The 25993-nt window shown below is 39.8% G+C and overlaps 2 protein-coding genes across 4 annotated transcripts; both read right to left on the bottom strand.

Moving 5' to 3' along the window:
- Positions 1–1553: 1553 nt before the first annotated feature.
- On the bottom strand, positions 1554–21527 carry LOC124868762 (oxysterol-binding protein 1-like). Of its 3 annotated transcripts, none has more exons than XM_047366331.1 (17): positions 21417–21527; positions 19399–19578; positions 18013–18221; positions 17752–17914; positions 17535–17646; positions 17308–17455; positions 15276–15390; positions 15124–15181; positions 14866–15033; positions 14527–14772; positions 14290–14410; positions 11715–11818; positions 11509–11604; positions 9959–10143; positions 9632–9861; positions 9430–9477; positions 1554–5178 (listed from the first exon to the last, which is right to left on the bottom strand). In XM_047366331.1, the coding sequence occupies exons 2-17, from the start codon at positions 19539–19541 to the stop codon at positions 5036–5038; spliced, it is 2289 nt and encodes a 762-aa protein (XP_047222287.1). In that variant the 5' UTR covers positions 19542–19578; positions 21417–21527; the 3' UTR covers positions 1554–5035. The 3 variants fall into 3 exon arrangements, with proteins under 3 accessions (XP_047222287.1, XP_047222285.1, XP_047222286.1); XM_047366329.1 differs by having other exon boundaries at positions 2857–5178; positions 17257–17455; XM_047366330.1 differs by lacking the exon at positions 9430–9477 and having other exon boundaries at positions 2857–5178; positions 17257–17455.
- Positions 21528–22729: 1202 nt separating this feature from the next.
- On the bottom strand, positions 22730–25882 carry sart1 (spliceosome associated factor 1, recruiter of U4/U6.U5 tri-snRNP). The gene has a single exon (XM_047366856.1). The coding sequence runs from the start codon at positions 25547–25549 to the stop codon at positions 23240–23242; it is 2310 nt and encodes a 769-aa protein (XP_047222812.1). The 5' UTR covers positions 25550–25882; the 3' UTR covers positions 22730–23239.
- Positions 25883–25993: the final 111 nt, after the last annotated feature.

Here is a 25993-nt window from a genome sequence, read left to right as displayed (position 1 = left end):
AAAACCAGGTGTTTCAGTTTCATTGTCCAACCCCTGTATTTCCTGAATTTATTTAACCATACTGTTCACTCAAAGCACTTTACATCAGCGTTACATTCACCAATACATCGACATGTGGCAGGAGGAAGTTGGCTACGAACCTTAAACTTCCTGATTTTAAAGACAAACACTTTGTTACACAGAGGATGGAAAATTCATGGTGGGCTCAAAGACTGCAAGCTACTTGGACCAGGTGGCAGCAAAACTAACCTATACTATCAGGTCTCCACTGCTGTGTTCCATTAAAGGTACATCTACTAATGAGCTGTATTATATTAATCTAACACTGTCCTTTATGTCCTTATCTCCACTTTAGTCTGTCTAAAGGACAATGGTCCAGAGGTTTTGTGGTTTATTCAAATGAAATTTGCAAACCTAATCATCCACCAATGTTTGTCTGAGAGAGTCTTTCTTCAAACAGCTCTTTAAAAAACCTCTATTGGTTCAGTCATGGCTGCATGGTGGTGCAGTTGGATGCATTGTTGCCTTGGAATGAGAAGGTCCTGGGTTTGACTCCTGGCTGGGGTTCTTTCTGCATGGAGTTTGCATGTTCTCCTCATGCATGTGTGGGATCTCTCTGGGTACTCCAGCATCCTCCCACAATCCAAAAACATGACTGGTTAATTGGTCTCTCTAAATTGCTCTCTGGTGTGCATGGTTGTTAGTCCTGTGTTGCCCTGCGATGGACTAGTGACCTGTTCAGGGTGTACCCCACCTATAGATCAAGATATGCAACAGCTCCTGTGTGACCCTGTATGGTAAAAGTGGGTATAGGAAATGGATGGATTGTTCAGTCATTAACTTGAACATTACAATTTGAAGTTATTAGATTTTTAACTATTTTATCTGAACATGCCCCCAAAACACATGTAGGCTGATCCTACCAGAACATTTACTCCTCAGAAGTATTGAGAGTTAAGAGTCTAACAATGGACTGCAAACTATAGTTGTTGGAAATGGTCTTTTTAACTTCTGCAAATATTTCTGCTAAAATGTCTACATTATTTATGGATTTGGTTAACCACAGCTAAATTCTAATATGAGTGACAAAATACTTAGTATTTTACCCACTGCCTTTACATTTTGACTTAGATCCTGTTAATTTAATTTTGTAAGTACGCCTGGGCTGGTTATTAGTATTGAGGTAATCCATGATTTTAACTGGTTATGGTTTCAAAACCAGAAAAATATCATGTTGTTACTGTGGTTTTAATGAGGCCAGAAAAGTACCATAGAAACCAGGTTGTTGATCAGAAAAGCCCAGTGCTTTCCTGTGTTCAGCTTACTGAAAAATAACTTCACTTTTAGATTTCAAATGTAAATCTATTGTTTTTTTTTTAAAGAGGTTACATACTGAGAATCTTAAATCAGACCACTTTTGTAACAGGTCGTTTTTCACCTAAAGCTGCATTTAGTAAGAGCCCAGATGGGAAAACTCTTTAAAAAGATAACTGAACAAAACCTATGAACCTAGAGACTTATAGGAAAACATCTAAATCAGTATAGGAGCCAAATTCCGAATGAAATCAACCATTTATTAGTCATATTACATCTGGGAACACTCATATACTGTGGTAAAGTGCAAGAACACCTCTTCTGTGGACAGTGTCAGTCTACAGAGTGCGGTATCATAGTAATCATAGATGGAAATACAGTTAATGGCATAAAAAAAGGTTTCATAATAGAACATAAAGACTAAAACTATGGAGCAACAAAAGAAAACAAAAGGGGGACACATTTAGAAAAAGAACAGTCAAGAATATGTAAACTGAATAACTTGAAACGATGCAATTGGATGCAAATTTAAATGTTGTGGGTAAATATACAAAATAAATTCTGTGTAATTCTATAAATATTTAAATTAGAAAGCTCTTCCAGTTAATAAACAAATATCATACCGTAAAGCAAAACAAAGAACCCCTTTAAAGTGCTTCTCTGCTTTAGGATTCTCTATCTGCAGCCTCCAGTTACCCTACCTGATTTATGTACACAGCATCATTTACAACATGTCTTCATTTTTCATCAGTATTCTCTTTGTAAGTACACTTTAATGAGAAATATTAAGATTTCACTTTTTGTTTCCAATCAGCCACACCACATCCCAGCTCAAATTATACAACAAAAAAACAGAACCCACTTTATTTTGCAGCTTTAGTGTCCCTATATGACTCGATTTGGTGTTGTGCCGTTTACCTGAGGAGCAGCTCTCTTATTGCTCTCTGTAAAAAATGTGACGCTTGCAGCACACATATTCATTACATAAGGTTAAAGCTATGATTAGGAAATAATGAAGACCAAAAAACAGCCTTGGACCATGTTTTTTCTTCCAGTTGACTACTAAAACAGTCAAATCATTTCCTTCATGTTTACCACTTTATATTAAAGGATTGCATGAAACAATGTAATCGAGTCTAAAGGGAAATCTGCACTATTTAAAGTGAATTATTAAAGGAAGAGACAAAATGATGGGACAGACAACATTACTGGTGCAGGAGTGCTGTAAGTATTTTCACTGGACCCCACTGCATTAGATTTATGGTACTGACTATATATTCACACAGGAAAAAACAGAAAAAAAAATATTTTCTGCATAATGCCAGGAAAAAAAGAAAGAGGTTCTTTAATAGAAAAATTATAAAACACTTAAATACGAAGTATTAAGACTTTAAGATCAGTGTCTTAAAATCAATAAAATGATAGAAACTTATCTTATACAGTAAATTATACTAAACTACTGTGACCCTGACCATGCGTTTGTATAATCTGCTTTAAAAGAGGGCAAGAGGCTGGAAATATATAAAGAAAACACAAACAAAATGAATGCTAAACGGGTTTATAAAGCACAAAACGTACACCTCATGTAGAAAGACACTCTAGAAACACACAGCACAGTGGTCTAAATAGTTTCCAGCTTTAGGATGATTAAACTTTGTTCAAAGTGGTGCTGGATCAGAGTCACTGCAAAATAATCAAATTCGTAACTACGTTGGAAAACAAATCTAATCAATAAACTACCTTTAAAGGAATAGATGCCATGAACTATAATACATACAGTGCTTTGGAAAAGTATCAATACATTGCGAACTTTCTCCTCATTTTGTTACATTACAACCACAAAATTCAATGTGTTTTATTGAGATGTCATGTCACAGATGAATGCAAAGTATTACATAATTGTGAGGTGGAAGGAATATATTATACAAGGTTTTTGAATTGTTTTGCTAACAAAGATAAGAAAAGTGTTGTACATTTGTACATTGAATACCCTCAAAACAAAACCCTTACAACCAACTGTCTTCAAAAGTTGCCTAATTACTAAATAGAGTCAACCTGTACATAATCTAATCTAAGCATAAATCCAGCTGTAGGCCTCTGAGGTTTCTTAGAGAACATTTGTGAACAAACAGCATCATGAAGACCAAATAAGACAGTAGACAGGGCAGGGAGAAGGTTAAAGCGGGGTTACATTATAAAATATCCCAACCTTCCAACATCTAATAGAGCACTGTTCAGTCTGCCATCCAAAGATGGAAAGTGTATGGCACAACTGCAAGGTAGGGATGCACAGATTTCTAAATCTGGGCCGATATCAATATTCGATAATATTACTGTTATGGCTGATAACCGATATTACATATATTACAAACAAATGACCACATCGCTGACATTGCTCCTCTGCTGCAGTTAAAATATCCCGTAATCCTGCGCTGCATCACTATCACTAAGACACGGCCAACCCCCTCCCCTTCTGAAACACATGCACAAACGGCAACAACATGGAAATAATTGACCAACATTGTGGATATGCAGATATATCTTGCAAGGAGAGCATTAACCAGAGAAGCAGCCAAGAGGTTGATGGTAATTCTGGAGGACTTGCAGAGATCTACATGTGAGAGAATGTGTTGACGGGATAACTATTACCCATGCACTCCCCAAATCCGACCTTCATGGAAGAACCATAAAAACCTGTTGGAGGCTGGGGCTGGGAGGTTCACCTTCATGCAGGACAACAGCCCCGTAACCAGAGCTACTGTGGAACAGTGTAGATGAAAGCATAACATGTTTGACTATCTCATTCTAAGCCCACATCTAAATTCAATTGAGAATTTGATTCAAAATTTACAAATAAGATGTTCAGATGCTCTCCATTCATCCTGACAAAGCCTGTGGTAACGTCAGTCTAGACGTACAAAGCTGGTACAGACATACCCCAAACACTTGAAGCCGTAGTAAAGTGAGGTTTGTCAGGGGGGAATAAATGCAAATGCACCCCCATTTTTCATATTTTTATTTGTAAAATAAAATTAGAAAATCCGTATATTTTTTTCTTCAAGTTCACAAATATGTACTACTTTGTGTTGGCTTATCGGATGAAACCCTAATAAAATCTGTTTTGGTTTGTGGTTATAATGTGAAAATTTGAAACGTTTAAGGGAAGGTAGATGAATACTTTTGTAAGGCACTGTATAAAAAGGATAATATTAAGAGATACAACTAAAAAATCATAGCTCCCACAGGGAGAGAGCAGTGGCAGTAAGAAGGAGCTCTGAATACTAATGATGCATTTCATCAGGACACAGAAGTTTGAGTTTCTAAGATCCAAGGCAGAAGACGTTTTTTTTTAACAATCCCCAACCCCAAAATCCAATATGGCTTCCCTGTCCATGAGAAATGCTGCACTGACAAACATTTTGCTTGCTCCTCTGTTAATTGATACATTGATTAGTGAACTTTCTTTTTCCAGTGACTGAATGCATAAAACGCAGCACTCTATGTTTCTATGTTCTCGGCTTGTATCGATAATAATTACGACTTGCACAGAGTACTTTACTGGTTTTCTCACTTGTAACGCGGTTGAGTTAGGTGTGACATTATTCCCAGATTTTTGCTTCGATTTACGAGGTCAACGGAATGAAACACAATAAGCAGCAAAATAATCACAATGCCACAACGTCGACAAGACCCTGAGGCTACAGTTATCTGAAAGCTGTAATCAGAAGATTTCTGGGCACATTTCCCAGCTTCCTTGTTCCTTCGCTTCCCAGTAACCTCCCTTGTAGACGTGCAATGTCTCTCCAGATGCAGAGTCGTGTATCTTCTCGAACCACATTGCTTGGTAGTTGTCTGGATGAGCACCTGAAGGAGATGCAAAACAAAATAAAATAATTTTCACAAAGAATGTCTAAATGTACATCAAAAACACTGCAGGTGAAGGTCAAGAAGCAGCTGAGACATGGCGACATATCAAGCTTTGATTCAGTCAATACGGTCATATTATTATAATAGCTTTGTTTTGGATGCACTATAATTAAAACAAAAAAAAAGAAAGAAAATGGATCAAAACTCTGTTTCTATCACAAATGAAGCAGAACAAGCTCACAACTAAACTGTCAAATACAAACAAATACAGAACTGCTAGACCAAGCTTGTAGTTCAACAACCAATTACAGCTATATCTGTATCTAAAACACAGGTTATGATGGAGGACGCCCATGTTACTTGCTTTTGGCTGGGGCTCCATAGAGACCTTCCTTGACTTCCACTGAGAGACAGCAAGTCGCAAAAAGAAAATTAAGTGATTGCTTAATGTTGAGCAGGGGTTTTCTAATCTAAAGTTACTACAACCCTAGAGGTGGTTGTATGTTTTCACTAGAGATGGGGGCAGATCCGATCCAATCCAGTTTCTGTATCAAATCTGATACTGACTTGTCCCTTAGATCATGAATCAAGCCGAGGCCAATGCTTCAGACTCCATGGTTCTGGGTTGTTGGGGGTCACATTTTGGCTGATTTTACTCTGGAAGTTTAAGCTGACAATCAAAACATTGTTATCATCTCATATTGTATATAAACCGAAGTTAGCATTTTTGTTTTTGCTAGTAAAAAGGCGGAGCTTGTTAAAGAAGTCTTCAGTCATCAGAGGGTCTGCTGGCTACAGAGTCAGATCCCTGCTGCTTCACATCACCTTCTTCTAAGGTATTCTAGTGTTGAGAGGGATAGAAATATAAGACTGTTTAGCCCTGTCCACTCAACCATATTTCTTCTCTGTGTCTTCAGTCCATACTGAAACCTAGCTGATTTGTCAACAAAAACTGCCAGAATGGAAACTTAAGAACTCCATTTGTGGTATATATGTACAGACTAGAAGTCGGGAGGTTATGAGAAACAATGACACGGAGATCTGCTTTGGACAGGGCAACTCTGGCTTTCTGTTTTTCAGCCCTACACTGCTTTAACTGTGCTGAGACCTTCGCTTGAACGTTGATGTTGGCAATATCCCCACCTGCTGGTAATAATAGGCATTACACCGTTTTTAACTGGAATCCCAGAAACTGTAGACATGGATTTTTAAAAAAGCACCCGTAAAACACACAAAAAGGTGACCACACTAATAGCATAAAGCACAGATAATAAAATACTATAAAGTATGTCACTATATGTCCTTGACTTTATGTTAAAAAAATAGTAAACTCCTGCTTTATTCAGCCATTTGCTTTGACATTTCTTTGTCTCTCATGTATACACAGTGCAACGTTGCCTCTGTTCAGTAACTGGTGACAGTTGGCAGAATTAAATCGCACAAGTAGTTTTGTTGCAGATCAAGAGGCTTTTCAGCCCATTTGACCAACATTTTACACTCCAATAAACCCTCAGAGTAAAAAGCAGAGGCTTTTTTTGACTCTGGAGTTGGTAGCGCCCCTTCCTCCTCCTCTCTCTGCAATTCTGCCATGGAAACTTTATAAATATAGGAATTAAAGGATCATTCTGATGATTATTATGTAATTTTGAACCTTGTGAAAATAAATACAAGACAAGATATGTGCATAAACTTTAGCAGTATAACAGACAAGTGTCTGTGTAGTTTATTCATCGTCATCGTCGTCTTCCGCTTATCCGGGACCTGGTCGCGGGGGCAGCAGACTCAACAGAGACGCCCAGACGTCCCTCTCTCCAGACACCTCCTCCAGTTCCTCCAGGGGGATCCCAAGGCGTTCCCAGGCCAGCCGAGAGACATAGTCCCTCCAGCGTGTCCTGGGCCGTCCCCTGGGCCTCCTCCCGGTGGGACGTGCCTGGAACACCTCCCGAGGAAGGCGTCCAGGAGGCATCCGGTATAGATGCCCGAGCCACCTCAACTGGCTCCTCTCGATGTGGAGGAGTAGCAGCTCTACTCCGAGCTCCTCCCGGATGGCCGAGCTCCTCACCCTATCTCTAAGGGAGTGCCCGGCCACCCTACGGAGGAAGCTCATTTCCGCCGCTTGTTTCCGGGATCTCGTTCTTTCGGTCATGACCCAAAGTTCATGGCCATAGGTGAGGGTAGGAACTTAGACCGACCGGTAAATTGAGAGCTTTGCTTTTCAGCTCAGCTCTCTCTTCACCACAACGGACCGACACAGCGCCCCCATTACTGTGGCAGCCGCACCGATCCGTCTGTCGATCTCCAAGTTTATTCATATTTTCTTAAAACAAAATAGGCACTAAATGTTCCGCATAAGATGTTCTGGAACAGATAATATCAGTATCAGCGGTTTTTTTTTATTCAGATATTGGGATTGGATCGAAACCCCGAAGAAAATTGGGGATTAAGCATCTCTAGTTTTTACTACATTACGATATTATCAGAATACTTGCTTGGGTATAGGGAGACTGATGGTCCATAAGGGGCTAAAAAAAGAACGAAAGGATATTTTTCTTTAGCGCTTAAACATAATAATTATTTCTTTGTTTAATACGGAGAACACGGGGGGGGGGGGGGGGGGAACAAAATGGGATACTTGCATGCAACCGGTGTAAGAGGGGGAGAGTCCTCTGCATCAGCTGAGCAAACCCCAGCAAAACAGAGAAAAATCAGTTCACACAATGTTGTTGTGTCCAGTTTAAAGGTTTAAAGAGTGCCATGTGTTGCATAAGTAATTCAGTTCAAATTGGTTTATTTATATAACAATAACTCACTATAAATGTCATCTAAAAGCACTTTACAAGACACACAATCCATATTTTATTTAACTAAACAAAGGCTTGATGGTAGTTCTGCAATCAAAGCTTGGCTAAACTGGGCATGTTCAGCTGACAGTGGCAGCAGACAGGATTTAAAATCATATACATGAAGAGTTTGTCACATAAATGGGACTTTAATTAAAACCTTGTACTTTTGTCGGGTTTTTGACAACAAACACTCCAACTGGATGAAACAGATGTGGACAAATGTATTGGCTCTCCTGGTAAAGAAGTGTAATAGTAACTAAAATCAATTAATTATTTATTACAGTATCATAATCTCATAGTGAATTTTAGAAAATCCTAACTTTAAGTACAGTTATTCAGTGAGGAAATAAAATCCAGGTTTAGAAAATGGTTTTCACACAACTGCTGTCAATACTTTGTAAAATCCTTTTTTGCTACTTAGATCACACTTCCTATGATTTCTCACAATGCTGGAGCATATAGAGAGGAGGATCTCTGACTAGTTATCTTCATACAAGCTCTCACAACCATCTAGAGGCCTGGGTCCTCTCGTATGCACACTTTGCTTCAGCTCACCTCACAGATTTTCTGACTTTGGTCAGGGGACAGAGATGGTCATGGAACAGGGTTGATTCTGTGTCTGATGGATCATTTGTGCTGATTTGGCCTCATGTTGTGGATAATTAGCTTGCTGAAAGACCCACTGATGATGTTCACATGATCTTATTAATATCGACACACCAGTTACCTACTTTGAAGAAATGATGACATACTTTACCATAATCTTTTACCTTGGCAGGGCCCTCCGTTTGAATATATGAGACTTTAAGATATTTCATATTGCCGCTGTGCTCTAAATCTGTTTTATTTTGTTCTCTATACCGATTTATTGTAATTTTTGAATTGATTTTATTAAATCAGATATTTTTATTTGTTGTTTTAGTTTGAGTATAAAGCACTGTGGTCAACGTCAGTCATTCAATGTTCTATATAAATAAACTTAATACTGACATTGACAGTTTTAAATCCCAGGAAAACATAAAGACATGAAGTATGCTTCAGTTCCATTTATTTTTAAGGGACTATGAGTATGAATAAATGTCCCATTGTTGATTTTGTTCCCTACAGCTTGACCATGCGCACATAAAACAATTTTCGGTGTTTTCTACATTTTTCAGTGGAATATTATGCTACTGCAATAAAATATGAATTTCTTTCAAGGCTGTTTATGCTTCTTGGCAATAAATTTGTCCACCGCTGCATTAGCATTTTACCGATCTGCATGTTAGGTTAGTAGATTGACAGAAATCTGCAGGTCTATTGCTGTAAAATGTAAAGTAATTTGTTCTCTTTTTAAGGAAACATGCAACACACAGCACTTTTACGAGCACTTTTTTTCTAAGTTGAACTATAAGTTGATACTTGCTTTCATCAGAAACTCCACTTGCTGTGGTGCCAGTCTCATGTGAATGAGCTAAATGGAACGGATATGGATGAGTTGTTAAAACAGGTAGGGAGTGAATCACTTTCTTTCTCAGAAATGTTTGGTTTTAGGGACAAACATTCAAGGTGAAACAAACAAGAATGGACAGACTCCAGAACAAAATGTTTTTCTAAATGTTTCTTACCTTCCTCAGGGGTAGCGGCTACTTTAACTGCGTCTCTTTCCCTTTCTCGCCGAGTAGAGCGTTGTTTTTCTTCAAGCCTTTGTTTTTCTGCATTAGCTTCATCCCAGTGGCCTTCTTCCATCAAACGCTGGTCCGGTCGTCGGCGGCTGTCTGTCGGCGCCACGCCCTCCTCGGGTTCATTAAGTGTCAACGCAAGGGAGGAGAAATAGTACATGTTCTCAGCTCCCTCTCTGCAAGACATCATCACATGGTTTTTGAACCAAAAGGCATCAATCAATTTAGACATTCTCTATATATTAGAAGTTTATTCAATGAAATAAAAAGTACGGTAAAGGGTTCTTTCTCCAGATTTCTTTGGGTTTGAGGGTTTGGTAAACAGTCCTCTGTTTGCCTTCGGTCCCATTATCGCCTTTACTGCTTTGCATTATCCTGGAAAACTCCATCTTCTCATCCCATGTTCCTGACAGGACATAATGAGCCTTTCCATCCTTATCTGTCACAACTCCAGTCACCTGTGAGACAAAACAAATCCCCCCCAATTTTAGTTAAGCCACGCTGAAGGAACAAGGAAGAACGGAGTTTCACAGATAAAAATGCAGATATTCTCTATATATTATGATGTTTAGACAAGTCTGATAAAGGTACACTATATATTGCTAAAAGTATTGGGTCACAGCACCAAATCAATGAATTCTAATGTTTCAATCACTTCCATGGTTGCAGGTGTATAACGTTTGGTGTGGAGAGGCCTGACTGGCCTTCACAGAGTCCTGACCTCAACCTTTTTTAACACATTTGGGTTGAATTAGAGCAGAGGCTGCAATTCTGTTTTTCTCATCCAACTATGAACACACTCTTAGACCTTGTGGAAGATGCTTACAGAAGAGTTAAAGTTGCTATTGCGGGCAACGGTGGGTCCATCAACAAATTGGACCTTATAGAAAAAGAACAGGATGTCATCATGGTTCATGTATTTGTAAAATGGCCTGCATTTGTATAGCGTTGTACACTACAATCAGTCATCCACCCATTCATACACGCATTCAATTCAGTTTAGTTTTATTTATGTAGCACCAATTCACAACACATGTCGTCTCAAGGAACTTTTCAAAGTCAGTTCAGTCAAATCATACAGATTGCAAGTCAGGTACATACATTACAGCTAATCCTAACTATTAAACAGTGCAGTCAAATTCAGTTTATTATTCAAATTGGTTAAAATGTTTTTTATCTAAGGAAACCCAGCAGATCTCATTGGTTCAGCTACACCAGCCACAGCTGCCCGGGGGCAGACTGACAGAAGCGAGGCTGCCATACAATCAGTGCCACCGAGACCTCTGATCACCATCAGCTGGCAAGGTGGGTGAAGTGTCTTGCCCAAAGACAAGACAAAGCACAAAGCGGAGGTTCCAACCGGCAACCCGTCGGCTACAGGACAAACCCCTATCACCATTGCCAGTCTGTAAAAGTACACAGATAAATACTTTTGGCAATATAGTGCATCATGCTATTCCTGCCACAGAATGACAGATTTGTTTTAACACACTCGACCCATCTCAGTATCTAGTGGCCCAAACAATATTTACAACAGATTTTATGACACATTGTCTTTGACTCTGTTGCTGGGCTGATACGTTGTTTGCTCTTTGTTCAGATTCTTAATCGATCCCAGGGTCTGCCTTTTGTCGAGCACAAGGTATTTTGTATCCATATCTTGCCATATAGCCAGTAAATCCTGCCTGTTGCATCCACTCCGAGGTCTGCACCCTCCCCCTCGCAGGGATCCGCTCATGGACCGCATATACACTCAGGTAATGTGATCATTGATCAGATTATTTATGCATCTGGTCATAATTAGATCATTGACCAAGACTCACCTTCCTTGGTACATCTCTGGAGAAGTAACTGTAGGGAGCAAACTTGAGGTGGCAGCGATCTCCTGTCTTGTGGTTCACCACATCTATCTCCCCTGACTGTTGAAGGAAGTACAGAGACCAATGTGTTTAAAGGCAAGTACAAAAACCACTGAGGTTTATAGGTATAAGATACAGAAGATCATTATTTATAAAACTGTCATTGTTACCTGATCAATCCATAATTTCCCAACAATAATGTTGTGTACGGTCGTAGTAACTTTTTTCCAAGAGTACTGATTGTTGCTCTTATCAAATATACACTGGATAGAACCTGATGACAGACAGGACAATGGCGATGAGAGCAGAGGTTTATTTTACTCTTATCCCATATATTAATGGACTCACTGACACAGTGTCCAATGGCCATAACATGGGTCTGTAGTTCCTACAAATTTTATGGAGATACTTCACATCTTTCCAGAATCAAATTTTCCAGATATCTTGGTCCTTTTTTTGTCTACAAACAATAGCTTCCTAGAAATTAAGATAATTTTTTTTTAAATGATCAAGCCTTTTATACATTGCCTTGTAAAAGCATTTTTATCCCTTGAACATTTTTGTCATGTCACAACTTTAATGTACCGTATTTTATTGGGATTTCATGTGAGACCAACAAAAAATAAAGCATAATTGTGAAGTGGAAGGAAAATGACATATTCTTATTAAAACAAAACATTTATCTGAAAAATGTAATGTGCGGTACTAGATAATTGTACAGGTCCTTCTCAAAATATTAGCATATTGTGATAAAGTTCATTATTTTCCATATTGTCATGATGAAAATTTAACATTCATATATTTTAGATTCATTGCACACTAACTGAAATATTTCAGGTCTTTTATTGTCTTAATACGGATGATTTTGGCATACAGCTCATGAAAACCCAAAATTCCTATCTCACAAAATTAGCATATTTCATCCGACCAATAAAAGAAAAGTGTTTTTAATACAAAAAACATCAACCTTCAAATAATCATGTACAGTTATGCACTCAATACTTGGTCGGGAATCCTTTTGCAGAAATGACTGCTTCAATGCGGCGTGGCATGGAGGCAATCAGCCTGTGGCACTGCTGAGGTCTTATGGAGGCCCAGGATGCTTCGATAGCGGCCTTTAGCTCATCCAGAGTGTTGGGTCTTGAGTCTCTCAACGTTCTCTTCACAATATCCCACAGATTATCTATGGGGTTCAGGTCAGGAGAGTTGGCAGGCCAATTGAGCACAGTGATACCATGGTCAGTAAACCATTTACCAGTGGTTTTGGCACTGTGAGCAGGTGCCAGGTCGTGCTGAAAAATGAAATCTTCATCTCCAAAAAGCTTTTCAGCAGATGGAAGCATGAAGTGCTCCAAAATCTCCTGATAGCTAGCTGCATTGACCCTGTCCTTGATAAAACACAGTGGACCAACACCAGCAGCTGACACGGCACCCCAGACCATCACTGACTGTGGGTACTTGACACTGGACTTCTGGCATTTTGGCATTTCCTTCTCCCCAGTCTTCCTCCAGACTCTGGCACCTTGATTTCCGAATGACATGCAGAATTTGCTTTCATCCGAAAAAAGTACTTTGGACCACTGAGCAACAGTCCAGTGCTGCTTCTCTGTAGCCCAGGTCTGGGGAATGCGGCACCTGTAGCCCATTTCCTGCACACACCTGTGCACGGTGGCTCTGGATGTTTCTACTCCAGACTCAGTCCACTGCTTCCGCAGGTCCCCCAAGGTCTGGAATCGGCCCTTCTCCACAATCTTCCTCAGGGTCCGGTCACCTCTTCTCGTTGTGCAGCGTTTTCTGCCACACTTTTTCCTTCCCACAGACTTCCCACTGAGGTGCCTTGATACAGCACTCTGGGAACAGCCTATTCGTTCAGAAATGTCTTTCTGTGTCTTACCCTCTTGCTTGAGGGTGTCAATAGTGGCCTTCTGGACAGCAGTCAGGTCGGCAGTCTTACCCATGATTGGGGTTTTGAGTGATGAACCAGGCTGGGAGTTTTAAAGGCCTCAGGAATCTTTTGCAGGTGTTTAGAGTTAACTCGTTGATTCAGATGATTAGGTTCATAGCTTGTTTAGAGACCCTTTTAATGATATGCTAATTTTGTGAGATAGGAATTTTGGGTTTTCATGAGCTGTATGCCAAAATCATCCGTATTAAGACAATAAAAGACCTGAAATATTTCAGTTAGTGTGCAATGAATCTAAAATATATGAATGTTAAATTTTCATCATGACATTATGGAAAATAATGAACTTTATCACAATATGCTAATATTTTGAGAAGGACCTGTATCTCTGCTTTTGAACTACGAAAATGGCCGAATGGAGTGGAGCGCAATGCTCTTTGACCAGGAGGGGGCAAGTTGTGAAGTGCCTTTCGAGCCTTTAAAGAGACGGTACGAAAACGAGTTGCTGTCAGACGCACCTCGGAACAGGGGTAAAAGAGGAGCCCGTGGAGCTACAGTAACAAAGAATTCAGACTAAAACATTGCAGTTCCACTTTATATAGACCATAACTGGATGAAAAGCAGCTCTGCTTGTATTAATTTAAAAAAATTCTGATTTTTATGTTTTAGGAAATTAGATTCAGGGTATAAAATCAAGAGACAAATGTTTTCCTTAATGCTTTCTTTTTTCTATACCTCTCAAGACATGGAAATCACTAAAAGATACTTTTCAAGTCTGTAGGAACGTTTTCATTGCATGCTGTGATTATTTTTTTAAGCCACAAGCACACATGCAGACTTACCCAGTGGCATAATGGAAAGATATTTTCCTCTGAACTTGCTGGCCAGGGTAATCTCCTGTCTAAGGGTCCAGCCCTTTTCAGAGAAGGCATGGTGAGCTGCAGCTGGTGGGTGGTGGCTCACCTGACGAGAGATTTTTTCATCAAAAATCTACTACCGACACTGAACAGAAATAAACAACATAATCCTGCAAGCAGTTTTGTTACAAGCGGCAAGCTGAGATGAATGTTTTGGCACACCTGTTCACAAAGTGAGCGGTAACCGGACTCTCTAATCCGATCAAGCTCGAAGGTTTCCCCCAATAAGGGATTGAAGGGCTTTCCTGTGCGGTGGACGGTGGTGGAGTAGGAAGAGACGGTGAACGCTGCCACATAACACATCTGCTCTAAAGAGTTATGACACTTCGCACCTTTATCCAAGAGCTCGTAGTATTCAAGATCTTCAGACAGACGCTGAAGCATCGACAACGGCTCATTGAAATTTACCTTGAAACACAAAACAAGCGAAAATCATAACCTGTTTTACTTCATTCACGTTAAAAAACAACCAAGATTCCAGTTAGTGGATCAATTTCTTACAGGCATTGGTATCTTTGAGAGTTCTTTTCCAATACAGTTTTTCATGATGCTCCACAAATTAAGGTAATAGTTGGGTTTGTCAGGAATCCGAGTCCGTCTTTGTCTAACTGGCTCCAGCTCGAGAGGTGGCAAAGACTCTGAATTGGATGCCAAGGAAAGTTCATCAAACTGATGGAAGAAAGGGGAAATATTAGAAAGGTTAGTGTAAATTTAGCATTTGAAGTCAATGCAGATTATCATACAAATGTGCATGTTTACCGACTGATCATCCATTCCCATTTCACTGCTTATACCACTGACATTGCTGCCAGATCTCCTGGAGGACCGTGAAGAGAAGAAACATCATGCATCATCGGAGGAAGTACCTCAAACACACATGTTGGAAAAAAAGGAGAGAAAATAGGAAATACCTATGGTACTTGGGGTCAGCGGGAACAGTAATAAATCCTGTTGGGTCTTCTATTGCATCAAAGAATTCATTGTCATCATCCTCATCACTGGCATCGCCTTTTCCTGAAAGACCGCCTAAAATGATAAAAGCATCATAGAAAACAATAGAATCAGTGGCCAGTTCAGCTAGTCTGAGACGGTCAGTGGGTGGTATGTCGTACAGGATTCCATATTATAACTTCATAACATTCCGGACTAAAATGTTTTATTTTTTACACAATGTTTATAACATCCTGGATTTTTGAGTATAAAATAATTACCTAGTTGGGTTTTATTATCTGTATGTTCCAAATATATTATTCCACAGCTTTCTTTGTGCTTGGACCAAGGTAATTTACCTTTATCTCAACATCTAAAATATTTACATTGTAAAATCTGAGCTGAACTTGTACATTAAAATCACAGTTTCTGATCTGTGGTTCCTTTCTTTTTATTGTAAATGCACTTAGTGGCCACTATAAACTGGGTTAGACCCCCTTTTTCCTTTAGAAAAGCCTTATTTATTCATGGTAGAGCCGTAACAAGATGCCAGTAAAATATTTTAGAGATTTTGGTCCATATTGACAGGACAGCATCACGGTTGCTGTAGATTTGTCAGCTACACATCCATGACGCTAATCTCCAGTTCCACCACGCCCCAAAGGTGCTCTAATGGATTGAGATCTGGTTTCTACGGAGGCCACTGGTGTACAGTGACCCCATCAACATGTTCAAGAAACCAGTTTGAGAAGATTAGACCTTAGTCACATGGTGCTTTATCCAGCTGGAAGTAGCCACGGTGGTCATAAAGGGATGGACTTGGACAGCAACATTACCTAAGGAGACAGTGGTGTTTAAACAGAACTTAGTTGGTACTCAGTGGCCCAAGAAAATAAATAGCAAAAATAAATACTAAAATCTGTTGTTATACAGCCTCAGTTTCCTGTTCCTAGCTGGCAGGAGTGGCAGCCAGTGTGGTCCTCTGCTACTGTAACCCATATGCTTCAAGGTGAGAAGTGTTGTGCTTTCAGAGATGATCCACAAAGCTTAGTATCAAAATGTGTTTATTTGAGCTACTGTTGCCTTTTAGTTTGCACTTTCTCTTTTGACTTTTAAGTTAACGTTAGACATGGCAATGCATGAAAATCTTAGATCAACAGCTTTTGAATTAGACCAACCAGTCCGACAGCAACAACCATGACATGCTCCCCTTACTTCTCTATTCTTTTGGTTGGAACTTCCACCATTCATCTTCCCCATTTGCTGTTTGTCTTAAAAGCAATTGAACAGGTATACCTAATAAAATGGCAAGTCATCTTTTTGTAATTTTGGTCTTTTTGTACCCGACTGTTTTGAGGTATAAAATAGAGCCGTCTGCCACAAGATGCTTCATACCAAACAACGGTCAAGTAGTCCCTGAAAGGGGGATGTTATGTACTCGGTTTAACAACTAATGATTCCAAGTCATTTAAATCCTCAGGTCTCAAATCATTTAAGACCTATTTTTTATATGGAAATAGGGTGCTTAACAGAGCCTGCAGAAAACAATAAACTTTAAACCTTTGACTAGGTTTTAGGGTAGGAAATAATTTGTTTACGAGGATGGAATTGAGATGAAGGGGACGAAACGGTCACACATGTGAATAAAATGGGGGCCAATATGACATATCTCAACCTGACCCGGTTTAGGAACAACCAGTTTTTGATTTTGAAAATTGTGTGCATTTATCTGAGTTCTGTCAGCAATTCAAAAACCAAAACCATCAACGGATTTGGCAAAAGTACACATTTTGATGTGACAAATCAAAGAGAAAACATGTCGGTTACATATCATTAATATCAATGCAAAAGTAACTCTGGTTTTCAGCTTATAGATAATGGGAAAAGAAAGAAAGTCTGGAAACTCAATCATTTCCCCTGCCAATAGACTCAAAAGACAGAAGTCCAAATTGAGACCCTTACTTTTAATGCTTAGGTTGGGATTGCTAGAGGAAGCTGGTAGAACTGTAGCACCTCTGAAGGCTCTCTCCAAGTGATTGTGCTGTTTGGCTAGTTGTTCCAGAGTCTCCTCCAGACGAATCCTTTGGTCTCTTTCAGTCTGTAAGGCTTTCTGCCAGCGCTTACTGTTGCTCTGGGCTATAGAGAGGAAGTCCCTACAAGCCTACAGGATAAAAACACCATCATGTCAGTAAAAAAAAAGCAAAAAAACTCAGCAGCAGTGTTAATTGACTAAACCTTACGTTGATCATGGCATTGGAGGTGATTCGGAAGAGTGTGGCCCTTTCTGTGACTTGTCTGATCTTTTCCCCCGTGTCCGCCCCAACACGCAGCCCCTCCAGCTCTGACAAAGACCTAATTTGTGAAACCAGAAAAAAAGCTATTGAATTAGGTAAAAACACCATGAAAATAATTTGCAACATCTTTGTTTCTCTTGGATGATCTGTAGTAGAATTTTACCTTTGGAGAGCAGACCCATGTTTAACAATTAGATCGTTGCAGGTGGTAAGGTCCTCCACCTTGCTGCTCAGGGTACGCAATGTGGACTGGACTTCTGAGTGATGAGAGCCCCCGCCCTGCCCCGAGACAGGGGGGACTGCAGAGAACTCGTCACCAGAGTCATCTGATGACGATAAGAGTAATTTGACAATGTAATCTCTCTACGTAATAATAATAATTTTACATCCTCTTCACCACCACCCAGCCAGGCCTTTATCTCACCAGACTCGTTCTGCATGTGCACAGCTTTTGCTTTAGCAAGTTCCAGGGCAGTGATCCATCGCTGGCGCTCGACTTCGGAGCTGGCCTTCAGGTGATAAGTCTGTGCCCCTCCGTTGGAAATGACAAAGTTGCACGAGTCCTCCACGGCGATGTTGGCAGTGGCCAAGTTTATCGTGCCTCTGCAAGTGTGACCCATCTCTGCCTGAGACCTGCAGACAGAATTATGGTAGGATTTTAAAACTACCTTTTTAAAAAGCAAAAGACATGAGATTTCTAGAAGATTAATGTATGTGTTAATAAAAACCAAGCCAAAAATCTTCATTTTAAAACAAGAATTAGGAAGCATTTTAAGATATGATTTTTAACCAGAATTCTTTGCTGTTGTTCCTGTTAAAATAACAGATTTTTCTTTAAGTATTACTGTATGTTAATTCAGCTGCAAATACTGATTATTGGTACATCTCAGTAAATTGGAACATGTGTTCTGATGAGGCTCGCAGGTATTAAACATAGCTTTAATTAAGCCCATATTTATGGATTACAAATGTTTTATTGGTGTGATGTAATATTCTAATCTTAAATGTCATGTTTTCATCAACTATAATTAGAAAATTATCATAATTAACACAAATAAAGGCTTGAAAATATCAGTCTGTATGTAATTAATCTATATAATGTGTTGTTAACTTAATGAATTGAGTTACTAACATAAATGAACTTTTCAATATTATTAATTTTTTTAGATACACCTGTTTAAATAGGCACATGTCAACAAAATATCCCCATTAAAATATCCCTGTTGCTTGAGTACTGTTTTCTACCAAACCTCTTCCTTCCACTTAACTTTCCATTAATTTGCTAGGATATAGCACTCTGAATGGACAGCTTTTTCAGCAACGGCCGTTTGTGGCTTTGAAGGTGTCAATGACCCTCTGCTCAACAACTGTTAGGTCATCAGTTCTCCCCATGATTGTGTAGGTCAGAACATTTCTGTATGGAAATTAATTTTTTTCATTGGTTGATATAATATCGGTAATATTCTAGAACTATTCCAGGAGAAACAGATTTTTTCAGCTGGAAGCCACAATCATTGGAACTAACAGAAACAAAAGCTTGGATATGAATTTATATACAAGTTAAAGTTTTTGAATTGAGTTTGTTGATATTAATAATTAATTAATATTAATGAATTCACTTTCTGAAAATATTCTAATGTATTGAGATGCATTTGTTATTTCTTATTTTTAAGGTCCCGTGTAAACATATGAACAGATTCTAAGTATGTTAGCATGCAAAACAACTTTTATTAATATTAATTCTATTAACATTTTTCCTCTGTTTTACAGGCTTTATGCATGATTCTACATTTAGATCTGGATAACTTACCTGTAGTAAGACAGCAATCCATTGCTGAGAACAAACCATCGTCTCTGATAACCTTTTATGTAATTAGTCCATTTGAAGAGCCAACCCTTGTACGTGTCTCCAGGGGTTGGAGTGGTAGGAGTGGGGGGCTTGGGCTCCGACATCACAACTACCTGGGATTTCTCTAAACGAGTTTAAACCCTGGAGAGTGACAGCACATATTAAACAAATACAAGTACAAATCGCTGCAGGACACATTTTCTTTACTCCATTGTTTGACAAATGAGATGCACACACAGGCCTGTTGTAAAATGCATTAGAAATCTGACAGAGCGATACACCTCATAAACAAAACACTTTGATGAGAGACCGTATATTTTATTTTACGGGGAGTTTCAACAATAAGGCTCTGATGAGGAGAACAAATCTGGTTAATTTATAATATTTTATAACATAAGGTGTTCCAGAAAGTACAAAGGGCATCATAGGTAAAAGTCTAAAAGAGCTGTGAGCCTTAATTATTCTTTGGAAAAAGAAAAGACAACAAAAACATTAGTGGACATTTGACGATATCCCACAATACACCAACATTTTTGTTCACAGCAGATCCTGGGACTTGACTTGGCCATTCAAAGACATAAATTCATGCTTTGATCTGAAACATTTCATGGCAGCAGTTATAGTTTTTGGTCAAACATAATTTTCATCTCATTTGACAAGAGCACCTTCTTCTACATGTTTACGGTGTCCACTAGATGTTTGTGGAAAACTGGACTACTTATTTCTTTCTTATTGCCACACTTTAAGAAATATTAGATTGTTGGGGTACACAACTAATAGTTCTTTCAACAGATTCTTCCACCTGGGCAGTGAATCTCAGCAGCTCCTCCAGTTACAATCAGCATTTTGGCTGTTTTGCTGCTTACTGCTCTCCTCCCAGTTCAGGTGGGTGGCCATGCGTTGGTAGGTTTGCAGTTGTGCTATATTCTGTCCACTTTCAGATGATGAATTAAACAATGCTCTGTGAAATATCCAAAGCTTGAGATACTGTTTAATGAACTAAACCCTGCTTTAAACTTCGCCAGAACTTTATCCCTGACCTATTTGGTCGGTTCCTGGTCTTGGTGCTGTTTGTTCATTAATGTTCTGAAACAAACTATTCACTTTAAAAGGCAAGGTTACACTGGTGTTTATTTAGAGGCATCAAAGTAGAAAGGGGGTGAATACAAATATATGCAAGAGTTTTCAGATTTGTACTTAAAAAATTGAAAAACCCTGCATCATTTTACTTCTACATTATAAATATGCACAAATATACAAAAGTAATTTTTTGTTTTGTTTTTCCATTATCGTATTACACTTAAACATTTTGTATAATCTGCATCTGTTTCTTGTGTAGTTTTTCTTACTTCGTATATTTTACATTACTGTACAGTTTCCATTTTAGTTTTATTATTGCCAATTTTTAGACTTATTTACCCGTCATATTGCTGCTGATACACTGGCTTTCCACACTAAGGGAGAAATAAAGGATTATTCTATTATACATTCATTCATCTTCTATACCGCTTATTCCACTTATTCTGTTCTAATTTGTTTTGGTCTGACACAGAGATCCCAGCGACACACATTCAAGTTTGTTGGTGTGAAAGAGTTCAAGTGGTGCAGATCAAAAAGCGTCGATTGGAACTGAATATATTTAACAGATGTATACACAAACCCTTTTTGCGAGGTAGGAAACCCGCTAAGTTCCAAAAACAGCCATCAAATCAACAGCTATTTCCAAAGACGCCATTCCAGGAACAAATTAACACTGTCTGGATACTGACGGGTAAGTTACGCCGAGGAAACAGATGCCAGAGCTCTTTACATCAAAGCTACTTAAAACTCTGGCTGCCTTTAAGCTCACAGCAAGCTAAACCACAGAGAAACAAGCTTAAGCTTCGTTTCCCGGGTGGAAGCTAACGCTTCTAACTGTCCGGCATTACTAAGGTTATTTGTCCCATTTTGATAACTAGGTCGACCCTTGTGTCACTTACTTGTCGGTGAGCATCTCCTGTTAGAAGATGGGGCGTAAGATCAGAAGCGTTAGCTTTGCTTGAAAAACTTAGCTACACGTTGTGCACCAGAACGGTGTCCGACCAACCTCTTAGTCGTTCATATTAGTTCCGCTGAAGACTAGCTTAAAAAATGAAAACACTTGATGGAGCAAACAACACATAAACCGAATGTAGGAATAAACTTTAAATAAACATTTTAGGAAATATATATATATATATATATTTTACATATAGAGCTGACACATCAGACTGCACTGACATGGTGCTAAGTACAAACAACCGGAATTACAAATAGAACAAATCTGTTAGTAAATACGTAGTTTTTCCTACATCGTTTTCTCCTTATGTACGATCGAACATAAATTGAGTTCAACAGCAATTATACGAATTATTGACCAAAAACTGTTTGGCAGAAGCATAAGATTACACTTGAGTAGACTATTTTTTAGATGAATCATGGAAGAACCCAAGCGCCACAATCCAATGCGCAAATAATCAGTTTTATCACCTGTCTGTGGAAGTTTGAGCCTCCGCTCACTATGATGGGTAAGGTTAACAAATTAACATTTCTATGCTATTAACACTATATAATTTTAAAAAACTATGAATTCTTTAGGTATTTAATACATTTATATATTTAATATTTGTGCATCTATAAATGTGAGATTATCAAAAACTATGCAAATCAAATTATTTATTGCAGATAAAATATATTTTCCAAATTTAGCACTGAGCAATAAAAAAATACCATATCTAAGTTAATACTTCCGACCAAGCATATTTTATGCTTTTTATTTATGCATTATAATGCCATGCTTGGATTTATCGTCTTATGTTGTCAGTCATTTTCTACCGCTTATTCCATAGTGGGTCGCAGGGAAGCTGGTGCTAATCTCCAGCAGTCTATGGGCGAGAGGCGGGGTACACCCTGGACAGGTCGCCAGTCACCATCGCAGGGCAACACACAAACACCCACACACATTCATACACCTAAGGACAATTTAGAGAGATCAATTAACCTAACAGTCATGTCTTTGGACTGTGGGAGGAAGCCGGAGTACCCGGTGAGAACCCACGCATACATGGGGAGAACATGCAAACTCCATGCAGAAAGACGAGCGGCCGGGAATCGAACCCAGGACCTTCTTGCTGCAAGGCAAGGCAACAGTGCTACCAACTGCACCACCGTGCAGCCCAGTCTTATGTTGTACACATTGCAATTCTTTGCTGTTAATGTTTCTAAAGTCTTCTGCAAAACAAATGACTCATTAAAAGTCAGAATGAGTTAGAGATACTTTTTGAAATGCCTTTAATGTTTATCATTTTTGTAAAACTTTGTAGCCCTTTAACAAATTGTGTCAAGAAAAAATGTGCTCCTGTACTCAAGTTTTTTTTTCAATCATTTCCCATCTAACAGACCACAACATAAAAACATTTAAAAAAAGAAATTTCAAATTTGTCTAGATAATTAAAAGTTAAACCAACGAGACAAGTTTTACAATTTTACCAAACTTTGTTTTAAACATATTTGAATTTCTGTTGCATTTTTCTCATTTGAATATTCAGGATCAGAATGATACCACTGACTGTATCTTGCAATTGAAAATAATGTTCACTTCATAAAATTCACAACTCAAATAAAACAGTTATATATTTGCACTCATTTTATTGAACATTTCTTTTTAAATCAACAATTAAACTTTTACCAGCTAGGACAAAAAAAAGAAAGGCATTGTCTAAAAAGATATTTGCCTACGTCTGTGTGCATTTCGGGTTTCTATGCTACACAACAGCCCAGGAACTTATTTTGTGATGTTGTTTGCATTCATGCTCTTCCCACTCCCACTAAGCACGATGTATGGTGTTTTCTGAGATTTCTGTTTCTCCTGAAGCAAAGCCACCGTCCCAAGAGGAGTATCGCTGCTGCTCATCTTCTTCAGCAGCGCCTCTTCTTCCAGCTTTTTCATCCTCTTCTCCGTCTTCATCTTTCCAGACCCTTTCCCATGGAATCGGTGTGAAAGCTGTCTGAAAGCTTCCTTTGGAGTGAGTTTCCGCCCGGATTCGTCCACATACTCGATCTTGACGTCAGGCTTATAGCTACCCTTCTCCTTGAATTCCTGCGTGAAGCCTCTGTATTCTTCTCTGCGGCTGTACTTGTCATCAAAGCCCATCTTGTCCTCAATGCAGTAGTTGTCGTTAGGCAGGCCCACCTTTGGCGCTTTGACACGAGCCACCTTCTGCATCTGAGTGTCCAATAGGCCTTTGTTTGTGCACAGCTTTAATGCAGCTGCAAGGCCGGAGTTGACAATGGGCTCCTCGTCCAGAATGGTGGCTGAAGCTGTGGAGAAATCAGCCTGTTGTTGCTCTTCATCCAGGTTAACTGTGCTCCATCCAATATTCTCATCAATTTCAGAGTCTGAACCTCCACCATCATCTTTCTCTTCTTCATGCTCAAAATCCATGATATCCTCCTGGTCCTCCCTGTTGCCAGATAGTCCATAGGTTGGAATATCCCCCAGAGTTCTGCAAAACTCTGAAGTGGCATTGAAGACAATGTTGTTCTTCTTCTCGGCATCATTGTCGTAATTGCCTTTAGCCAACACTTTAATCTGCTCTGCCACCTTCTCCCCAGAGTCTTTGAGAAGCCGTTTCTGCCTCAGCTTCCTCTGCTTCTCCAGCTGTTTTTGTAGCTCCTGCTCTGCCTCATCCTCCTCAATCACAGCTGGCTCAGGAGGAATGTAATCGTCTTCGTCACTTATATCCATCTCTGCCATCCTGATGTCATCTGACATTTGGGGAGTTTCATGCGGCCACCCGCCACCATCTTTAGATTTCTCTTCATTCTCCTGTTCCTCCTCCTCCGCCTGTTTGCGGCCTCTGCCTCGTACCCTCGAGCCAAAATCGGAGGTGCGGGTGTCATCGAGAAGTTCATCTGCAATCGTCAGCTTCTCCTTCTTCCTGATCTTCTTGACCTTGCACTTTGTCTTTTTAAAGCCTACCATTTCTTGAGGTGTGTAGTATTCTGAAGCAATGGTAAGAGCGGGCATTTCCAGGGACTGAGCCTGATTTCGCAGCGTTTCTTTCATTGCTTGAAGCTCACGCTCTCGCTCCCCATCAGCGAAGCCCCACGTGCCCAACCGGAAGCTCTTTTTCTTCTCACCTTCGATTTCTTCATCATACTTTGAGAGCACAGTGTGGGGCTTGAAGTTAACCATGTCATCCACACTCTCCTCTTCCTCATAGGGCTTATAGTCAGGCTTCTTCTTTTTTAACTCCACGTTCTTTTCAGCTTTCTCCTTGTCCACTATTCCCACATTTACGAGCACATCTTCCTCCTCTTCCAGCACACCTTTGTCTTGCAGGGTCAGGATAACAGTCTGGCCCTCCGTGAATGAATCCACCTTGTGCTGCACTTTGAGACCCTTCAGATCCTGTGATGAATAAGAGTCTCGTTTGCTTTGAACAAACTCTTCTTCCACCAAGCTGCTGACTCCAAACTCTTCATCCATCTCCTCCAGAAGTTTGGCTCTCTTCTCTGCCATCTCCTTCTCTTTGGCCAGCTTTCTACTTCTCTCCACCCAAGCGGCCGTGTTATCCAACCAGTCATCATCACCGATTGCTTTGACTTTACCCAACTTTTGATTGAGCAGGCGCTTTTCTTTCATAGCAGCGAGCTTCTCTCTCATCTCCTTCTGCTTTTGGATCATAACAGGGTTGATGGTCTCGGCCACTACTGGGTCCTCCTTGGTCCCCAGCTCCTTCTTGCCCTCGTTCATCTCCAGGGGCTTCAGGCCCAGCTTTGCACGGAGTTTGTTTGTTTCCTCGATGCTGAGAGACGCATCTCCGCTGGCGCTCTGAGGCTGTATCTCCGCGTTGCTCTCCTCATATCCAGGATCAACCTTCTCCCTCTTTACTCTTGGCTCCCCGCTTCCCCTTTCAGCCTTGCTGTGGCTCTCTCGTCTGCTCTTTTCCCTGGATCTGGAACGCTTTCGCCTGTCTTTTTCCCGATCTGAAGCATCTCTGTCCTTGTGGCGATGTTTCTTATGTTCGCGACGGCGCTCCTCTGCGTCCTTGTCGCGGCTCTTTTCCTTGTGTTTTTTAGAAGAGCCCATTGCTCCCTCCGCTGATTACAACTACAAGGTCCAAATTCCGCGAAGGTTTATTCGCTTACAGTCTTACTTAGCTGGAATAGGAAGGAAAATGTAGCTAGCGTTCACTCTTCAACTAGCTAGCGTTAGCTTCAGAAGCTACATGAACCACGACGACACAACTCGCTCATTTCAAAGAAACTTAGATCTTGTTTTCGAGGTCCAATATCCGCGAAACACAAGTCAAGTTGCTTGACCTTCGCTTAATTGTGTTTTCAAGTCCAGTTCTATCATCCACAATCAACACGACGCTAAAGTTAGAACGATTATCGAACGACAACCTTCTTCCTCTTTTGTATTCAGGAAGTTGGCAGATCAATGTAAAGTGAGTTACCGCCACCTAATGGACTTGATTAAACTCAGCATCTTGTGTTTGTTGCAACATAAGTGCCACTCACAACATGGCGG

This window comes from Girardinichthys multiradiatus, chromosome 5, assembly GCF_021462225.1.
Source record: "Girardinichthys multiradiatus isolate DD_20200921_A chromosome 5, DD_fGirMul_XY1, whole genome shotgun sequence".
NCBI classification, from domain to species: domain Eukaryota; kingdom Metazoa; phylum Chordata; class Actinopteri; order Cyprinodontiformes; family Goodeidae; genus Girardinichthys; species Girardinichthys multiradiatus.
Note: the sequence above shows the minus strand (reverse complement) of the source record. Positions and strands in the feature narration are given on the sequence as shown.

Coding starts and splice junctions, on each gene's coding strand:
- LOC124868762 (XM_047366329.1), bottom strand. CDS start 19,541: ATGTCGGAGCCCAAGCCCCCCACTCCTACCACTCCAACCCCTGGAGAC. Junction 14,773..14,865: donor TCTCAAAGATACCAATGCCT/GTAAGAAATTGA, acceptor TTGTGTTTCAAG/GTAAATTTCAATGAGCCGTT. Junction 9,862..9,958: donor TGGAGAAAGAACCCTTTACC/GTACTTTTTATT, acceptor GATGTCTTGCAG/AGAGGGAGCTGAGAACATGT.
- sart1 (XM_047366856.1), bottom strand. CDS start 25,549: ATGGGCTCTTCTAAAAAACACAAGGAAAAGAGCCGCGACAAGGACGCA.